Below are 8,928 nucleotides of genomic sequence, written 5' to 3' on the forward strand. Positions count from 1 at the left end.
CTGACCACACCATTCCTGATGCAGGCCAGGATGCCACTGGCTCTCTTGGCCACCTGGGCACACTGCTGGCTCATGTTCAGGCGGGTATCAATCAGCACCCCCAGATCCCTCTCTGTCTGGCTGCTCTCCAGCCACTCCGACCCCAGCCTGTATCTCTGCATGGGGTTGCTGTGGCCAAAGTGCAGCACCCTGCACTTGGAGCTATTGAATGCCATCCCCTTGGACTCTGCCCATCTGTCCAGGCGGTCAAGGTCCCGCTGCAGAGCCCTTCTGCCCTCCAACCCAGCCACATCTGCCCCCAGCTTGGTGTCATCTGCAAACTTGCTGATGACTGACTCCATGCCCTCATCCAGGTCATCTATGAAGATATTAAAGAGGATAGGGCCCAGCACTGATCCCTGAGGAACACCACTAGTGTTGCCTCCTGTGAGCCAGATTTTTTTGTGCTGGGTATTGCTTTTCAGAGACGCAGTGTTTTAAATTATGCTTGCAGAAGATACCTATTTTCAAATGTATTTATTTCATCCACATCTGTTCTGCATTCCATGGAGAAAAGACAAAAGCACTGGATGCCTGAACGCTTTAGGAGTGCTGCATGTGTTTGTTAAGACAGCTCTTTCACAAGCGCTTCTGTTCTGCTTATGTCTTTGTAAGGAGAGGTGGCAGTCTGAAGGAGGTGTTTCCTAAGGGTAGGTTCCAGAGAGGAAAATCAGATGGGCTGAAACACCATCGATGGGTCTGTAGTTTCCAGGTTCCTCCATCCCACCCTTCTTGTGGATGGGGACCATGTTGGCCATTTTCCAGTCTCCTGGGACCTCTCCGGTGAGCCAGGACTGCTGGAAAATGATGGAGAGCAGCTTGGCCAGCTCAGCTGCCAGCTCTCTCAGCACCCTAGGATGGATCCCATCTGGTCCCATGGACTTGTGGGTGTCCAGATGGCTCAGCAGGTCCTGAACTAATTCTTCATGAATTTCCAGGGGAACACACTGCTCCCTGACCCCATCCCCCAGTTCAAGAGGCCACTTGCCTCCTCCTCCCTCCTTACTGTTGAAAACTGAGGCGAAGAAGGCATTCAGGACCTCAGCCTTTTCTACATCATCAGTTATAGTATTCCCCTCCTGGTCCAGTAAGGAGTGGAGGCTCTTCTTGCCCTTGAGCTCTGTGGTAAAGGGTTGGACTTGATGATCTGTGAGGTCTCTTCCAACCCTGATGATACTGTGATACTGTGTAGTATCTCCCAGCATGCAAGCCTGTGAGTTAGTCAGATGAATAAAGACAGCAGTTAGATTTTTTTGGAGCAAGGATGTTCTGAAAAAGCAGGCAACGAGAACATTATATTGTCTTTAAGCTGATTTCTTGTGCCATGTCAGACGAAACAGCATTTCACACACACACAAAAAGGGGAAAGCATTTTATGGAACTTCCTTTGAATTAACTTTGGTCTTATATTCTGCCTGCCCTCAAAACATTTGATATCTTAGATACAAGAAAAGCCATGAAGATATGCTGTAGTTTTCCCCTTCACATCATTTTCACTTCGGTCTAGCCTCAGCTGCTGAAATAAACCAAGGAATTCCCACTCATAAGTTATGTTGCAGGTATCTATTTCCTGCAGTCACACAATGTGAATCTTACAGCTCTGCTGTATACATCCTTCAAAGGAGAAGGACAGGCTCAGCCACAGACCAAAACATGTTCTTACCCTTCTCTCCTAAATGTAATAATACAACATTCTACATTCCAGTGGAGCTGTATCTATAGAGAGGTGCTGCTGCCACCCAGAAGACAAGCAGGCGCCTTTCGGGAAGGCTGCGGCAGCTTCTGGCCCCGCTTGCGTGGCAGAGGCTGGGGGGCAGCGTGGAGGAAAGCGAGGCGCAGCCCGCAGCAAGCGGCCGTCGCAGAGCGCTCACGCCCCGCCAGCTGCCGGCGCCCTACCCGCCGCGCTACCCACACTGCTCTCACAACGGGCGGGGCGAGGCGGCAGTGGTGCCTGCTCGCTGCCCGCGCCGGAGCGGGTCGGGGGTGCCCCCGCAGCTGCCTGCGCTGCGAGCCGCGCTGCCAGCTAGCCGCCCGGGGGCCGCGCTGCCGCCGGGGCCGCGAAGCCCAGGGAACTCGGCGGTGCCGGCACGGCGCACCGCGGCGGCTCGCCAGGTCGGGTTGCCGCGGAGGAGGGCGGACAGGCAAACGCCGGAGCTGCTACATCCGGGCTGCGGCGGCGGGCACCTGCCACGCAGGGGGCCTCGGTGACATTGGGCCTTGGCAGCTGGAGGGAGAGGACGGCTCCGGAGCCTTGTAGAGAGCGAGATCGTGGGCTGCGCCTGCTGCAGCCATGTTTCGCGTTATACTCACCCACGCCAAGAAGCACCCCAGCGTGAGTACCCGGCGGCAGCGCTTTGTCTGCGGGGACACCGCGGATTCTGGGCTGCAGTGGGCCGCCGCTCTCCCCTGATGGCAGTTGTAGCCCCCAGCCCCGCCGGTCGCCCTGCTTTTCAGTCTTTCCTCTCCTTTCCTTCTAGATGGAAAAGGGGGCCAGAAAAGGGGCCCATATGCCCCTCGGGTGGGCCGGGGCTGACGGCGTGTGAGCAGCTCAGGGCTGGTCGGCGAGACACAGTCAGGTCCCCCTTTTCCTCTAGTACGTGTGGGCCTTTTGTGCATTCTTTCCCCTCTCTTTTATTGCACCACCTCACTCCCTCTTTCCTTAGCGGTACAGATGCTGGGAGACTCTCTTAAGCAGTGGAGGGACTCGTGTTTGTTTCTCGGGAGGCTGCTGTTGGGTTGTTAAGCGTATAGCAGTATTGTTTTCATCTCTGCCCTTTCTTAGCTGCTAGCAACTCTCTGACCCCAGGAGTGCCCCGCAGCATAAGGAGCTTATGTCAGGGCTTTAGAGAGCAGCGTGTTGTGGCTCAGTGTGTAAGCTTGATCTTTAATTTGTCATTGGTTTTGCCCAAAATTTATTTCCCTATCTTGTGGTGTGATGCTTCTGTTGTTGTTGTAGTTGATCCCTCTATTCGTCATCATTGGATCAGGAGGCATTGGTGCCGGCCTATATCTCATGCGCTTGGCGATGTTCAACCCTGATGTCAGGTATGTATAAAATCATTCACAGTGCTCAGTCTTCTTGCATGCGTTAAATAAAGCTTCAATGCCTTGATCTTTATGTTTCTGGGATCATTAGTCTCATGCTCCAGTGATACTGGCATTAAGTGTGTGGAGTTTTCCTCAGTTTTGTTTGTTGTATGCTACTTAAGACTGCTGATGGATGAACTGTGGCTTTTTCTTTGGGAACTTACCTGGTTGGGTAATAACCATAAAACAGAAATTTTACTCATTTTAAGGTACTGCAGTTCTCTTAAGTTCTTGTATCTTGCATTTTTCTCAATAGCTGGGACAAGAAAAACAATCCAGAGCCTTGGAACAAAATGTCTCCCAGTGACCAGTACAAGGTAAAATGAAAAGCAGAGATTTTAAAGAAACATAGTATCAAATGTGCAGCCTGCTGCTTTTGTGTGTTTGGGTATATTTGAATGTAGCTGAATGAGTGATGTCTTCTCTGTTGTACAACAACTCTGCTTCTAGAACAGAGATTTAAAATACTGCTGGAATTGGTTGATGATGGGATGAAAGGAGACTATACAAAAGCAGTCATGTATATTGCATTGAAAGAAAAATAAGTTAGTTGTGGGAGTAAGGCTAACTCATAATAGAATTAAACTACATGAAGGACAAAACCTCATCTAAATTTTGAACTACAGCTTTTAAAGTTCTGAATTGTTGCATTTACTCATGAGAAACGAAGCAGGAAAACATCAGTGTTTAACTTAGACACTAGTCAGTTCCACAGCCTACTTGAAAACAATTGTCTGTAAGTACCTGGATGCTATAGAGGAGCTCTGTAAGGAAAATCTGAGTTATTAATAAGAAAGCCTGAAAAAGTGTGTAAAACATTTGGTAGTTTACAGAAAGCAGGTGTCTGGAGTGATGTTTTATGTATTCTTGGTAAGAATATTTTAAAATTCTTTTCAAACAACTAAAAAAGCAATCCCATTGTATCTTCAAAGCTACTCTCTGTTCAGTACCTTGTCTTGTTATTCTAATCATTGAAATCAGCCCCAAACCCCCACACTCCAGAAATATTTTGCAATTCCCTTAAAGGCCCAAAGAAGAACATCATGCTTTGTTTTCATTGCAGCTTCTGGAATGTTGCTGTTTTTTAGGCATCTGAAAGAGGCAAATTCGACATAGTACACAGCACAGATTCTTTCAGAGTGCATGCCTTGTGTAGCATTCCCCTTCTGTCTTAGCATGAAAACACAAGTTCAGGCTTTACCATATTTGGGTGCATGTATCATTGGGGATTTTTTTGTTTCACCAGATCTGCAGTGTGGGAAATAGAAAGGCAGATACTCTAAAATGAGGATGACTTCAGTAAAAAGCTCTAGTGTAACAAAATTCAGCCTGTGAGGGAATTGTTTTTCTTTTGTACGCTTCTTTGTCATATCAACTTCCTCAGTGTTCGTAAGGAAAAGAGCTGAAGTCGTCCTGGTCATTAGTGTGGGAGTTGCACAGACTGCTGTAGTCTGAACGTGCTGTAGGCTGCTTTGTTTCTGTAGTCTGAACGTGCTGTAGGCTGCTTTGTTTTCTCTGAGGAACTTACAAAATAAAAACAGAACCTGGGCATAAGTAAAAGTAATCAAGCTAATAGCTTTGGTTTTTCTCTTAAAAACAATAGCATCACATGCTTGCTGTCAAGTCTGGCTGAGATGCCAAAATAGCTTTTAGTCTGTTAGTTCATTGTGTTCAGTGACTGGGCTGTTCAGAATTGCTTGTAACAGGATCCAACTTTGTTAATATAAACAGTGTGGAAGGATCTGTTGTTAGTTGCCTTCTTGTCAGGTTTTGCAGCTTTAGATGCAGCTGCTTGAACCAAACTTTAGAGCATGCCTCTAAATGTTCCCATATAGCACTGTCCGTTCACCCACACCAGGCTTTCTGTCACTTGGCAAGCTGGGTGTTGCCCTTTGGTACACAGAAGCACATAGATTTGGGGCAAAAAAGGATAAGCTTAGCAGTACTGGAAGAACTTGCTGTGAAACTGGCTTTTCATTCTGGGATATAAAAAGGAGACACCATGGGTTTTCTCTAGTAGACATAAGCAGACCTTCTAATACTGCTTGTAGATTGAAGATAATATTAGAAAGCTACTGCTCTTCAAAATGTATTTACTGTTCTCTAATGCACAGACTTAAACTGATAGCAGTTTCTTGATGAGTTCCAATTTTTGTAGTGAATTTCATGAGAAATGGATAGTCAAGCTTCTTACTCATTTCTTCTCCCCCTCTCTCTCCTAGTTCTACTCAGTTAATGTAGACTACAGCAAATTTAAGAAGGACCGTCCTGACTTCTGAACACCACTCTCATCTCCCTAAGCTGCACAGAAGGTCTTCCGGAAGCCGTCCGCACAATTGTCATGCTTAATCATCCATGAAATAATCCCACTTGCCTCACACTGCACTTGGGCATGTGTTTTGAAAGTGTTTTGATGAGGCTTAATAAACCTTTGAAACTTGGAAGTATTCATTCTTTAGTTTTGCAAAATGAGAATATCCTCCTACTTATGGTTTGTTGTATCATAGTCAAATAGTAAGCAAAAGACAAATGTTTCCTCGACAAGAAAGCAAAGTTGTCTTGATGGATTCTATACTCAGGAAAATAATTGCTTGTTCATGCAGTATACCAACCTGCAAAAACTTGAAAGCTTGTGTCTGTGTGTCTGTATATTATTTTTTTTCTTTGCACCTGAATTTTTCATTTTAAGAAGTTTTGGTAGCAGACAAGTCTATGCTAACAAGTCCTTGTCCAGCAGGAAGGTAACAAATGTCACAATATGTTGCTGGATGGGATTAAAAAAGCCACCTAAAACCCACAGAAGTGCAAGCCCTCTGCAAAAGACTTCATTTCTTTCTTTTTTGTCAAGTCATAAGCAGTTTGTTAATAAGAAAAGAAGACCATGTACAATTAAAGTATTTAAAATGGCAGGAACATATTGATTTTTGCAGGTTTAAGGAAGGGAAGTGCGCAGTAAGCAGAACAGGATACAGGATTTCAGAAATAATTAGATTTTTGTGTAAGGACAGGAATAGCAAGGGCAAAATTTCTTACTTCAGTACTTAAGACTTGCTGTATGAAGACAAAGCATCTTTGCAAGTCTGTCACTTAGAGTTTGTGCTTTTCTGTAAGGATCTGGTATTTGATAGTAGATAAAATTCTTGACTGTGATAGAGTGAAGCTGTTCCAATCTTGATACATTTCAGTGCACCAGAAATGGACTTGGGAGTGTAGATAACCATAACTGCTGTTATAAATAAGGCCAGATTCAAAGAAACTTGCACAGTAAGAACTTATGTTGTAGAAGAAAAAGCTTGTTCTGTGGTAACTGACTTCAAAGTAACAAACACTTCATATTTTGCATGGAAAAGTCTTGCAAGTCAGTTGGGCTATGGTTTATTTAGTAGCAGTTCAGATTATTTTCCTCTTCATTACATACTATTATTGCAGTTTTCACTTGCTTTTTTGAGAGGATTTCCTGGAGTCAAGAAGAAAGTGTTAGGACAGATATTTACAGTGATGGGCAAAGTCTGTGAGGATCCTTGCAGACTGCTTGCCTGAATTCAGATATTTTTAGGAAGCAGAATGTTCTGTTGCCACAGTTTTTTTCCTTCAAAGTATGTCACATATAAAAGTGGGAAGTCTTCATGCAGCTTGCTTGTTGGTGGTCCTTAGAGATTTTACTGATAGCACCATGGGCATTAATAAAGCAATATCCAGGAGGTAAACCTGTTTCTTCCTAAGGTGAGACAAGGTTGTAGGTGTTGATCACAGATAAGCCTCTTGTTCTTCATAAGGGCACTCAAGAAACAAACAAACAAATTGACCTATTTCCAAATATATTTAACAGGAACTTAAGCTATTTATAAAGCTTTGAATATGGATTGACTAGAAATAAGGCAAATGATTCTATGCTACTTCCTTTTCCTCATAGAAGTGTACATGCTGCTGAAAAACAGAAAATGCACACAACTTTTAAATTAAAGCCATCATATTGCATCACAAAGGCTGCTATCCTGAAGTGACATTTGTTCCTTTTTCTGTTGGAGGTATGGTTCTGTCCTGCTTTGAATAATAACAGGCAATAGTCACCATTACCTACCAAATTAATACACATGCTAAGACTTTTGTTTCTTGCTCTATCTTTAATGCTTGAAATATTCAGCAACTGAGTAATGCTGCACAACTTCCAAAATGGAACCAATCCAGCTGAGGAATGTTGCATATTTTATGTGACTTAGCAGCTGAAGCAGTAACACATTTTCATGCAAAAATACTGTGCTGTTTTTTGATACCATAGGAATTTCTCACTGCAGATGATTTTACTGCTGAACCCTCACACCTATAGAGACTTTAAGCCACACTACTTATTGTCTAGCTTAAATTATTCTATGGGCAGAAATCAAATGCTTAAGGCTTCACCTCTGAGACACAATCACTGAATTTCACCATCTGTGTTTGTAGTATGGCAGTTTGTGTTCTTCAAAACTCTAAAAGTTACACAGATTTGGATAATTTAAAGGTTGAGTGATCTATTTGCTAGTTCAGTTCTGACATCTGTGAACTATTTTCTCAGTTTGGAGATTTTTATGTTGGTTGGTTGGGGTTTTTTTAAACACTTTGTTAGTTCCTTACTCCTTTTTTTATTCTTACATATATTTGGTTTATTTTTAACATTCCAGTCTTCAGGGCTTTGAATTTCTGCTTTTTTTTTTTTCCACTCTGAACTTTCCATTGGCACATAAGAACCATTTATTTCATGTAAAACCAAAGCATGTGCTTAGTCCTGGCATGTAACTGCTTTGTAGTGGTCTATCAGTATCCGGTCCACGAGAGTGGTGAGAGCCTGGAATGGGCTGCCCAGGGAGGTGGTTGAGGCTGGGCTGGATGAGGCTCTGGGCACCCTGATCTAGGGTAGGGTGTCCCTGGCCATGGCAGGGGGGGTTGGAACTAGATGATCCTTGTGGTCCCTTCTAACCCTGACTGATTGTATGATTTCATATTTTTGGTATACTGTTTCTGAAAGAGAACAGTTTTCATGTCTTGGGAATATTCTACCTCCATTAAAATATTCCACAGATCTTTTAAAGCTTCTGTAAAGTCATCTTCTACCACTTGCTTCCATTAAGTTGAAGATGGCATTTCCTGAAGACTGTATGAAGAAGTAACTAGTTTGTATTTTTAGGTTTCTAGACTCATCTTTGTAGAAACACAGATTGTCAGGGGTTGGAAGGGACCTTGAAAGATCACTGACTGTTAGGAGTTGGAAGGGACCTTGAAAGATAATCCAGTCCAACATCCCTGCCAGAGCAGGACCATCTAAAATAGGTCACACAGGAATGCATCCAGGTGGGTTCTGAATGTTTCCAATGAAGGAGACTCTGCAACCTCTGTGGGCAGCCTGCTCCAGGGCTCTGCCACCCTCACAGTGAAAAAGTTCTTCATTATGTTCACATGGAACCTCCTATGCTCTGGCTTGCACCTACTGCCCCTTGTCCTGTCACTGAACAACACTGAGCAGAGCCTGGCTCTGTCCTCGACACTGTCCACATATTTTTAAACATTAATGAGGTCACCCCTCAGCCTTCTCCAAGCTGAAGAGCCCCAGCTGCCTCAGCCTTTCCTCAGAAGGGAGATGCTCCACTCCATCATCTTTGTGGCTCTGCTGAACTCCTTCAGGCAGTTCCCTGAAGTCCTTCCTGAATGAAGAGCCTGTCATGGAGGGTAGCAGAAGCCCTTAGCAGGCCTCCCTGCTGTAAAAGTTGCAGTGTCTCACATTAATGCCAAAAGCATCGTAAACCAAAACAGTCCTTCAGCCCCATG

General features: G+C 44.4%; 1 protein-coding gene across 1 annotated transcript; it reads left to right on the forward strand.

Moving 5' to 3' along the window:
• Positions 1-2,117: 2,117 nt before the first annotated feature.
• On the forward strand, positions 2,118-5,570 carry NDUFA4 (NDUFA4 mitochondrial complex associated). The gene is made up of 4 exons (XM_064167012.1): positions 2,118-2,371; positions 2,996-3,084; positions 3,383-3,443; positions 5,349-5,570. The coding sequence occupies exons 1-4, from the start codon at positions 2,330-2,332 to the stop codon at positions 5,403-5,405; spliced, it is 249 nt and encodes an 82-aa protein (XP_064023082.1). The 5' UTR covers positions 2,118-2,329; the 3' UTR covers positions 5,406-5,570.
• Positions 5,571-8,928: the final 3,358 nt, after the last annotated feature.

This window comes from Pogoniulus pusillus, chromosome 28 (genome assembly GCF_015220805.1).
Source record: "Pogoniulus pusillus isolate bPogPus1 chromosome 28, bPogPus1.pri, whole genome shotgun sequence".
Taxonomy (NCBI): Eukaryota; Metazoa; Chordata; class Aves; order Piciformes; family Lybiidae; genus Pogoniulus; species Pogoniulus pusillus.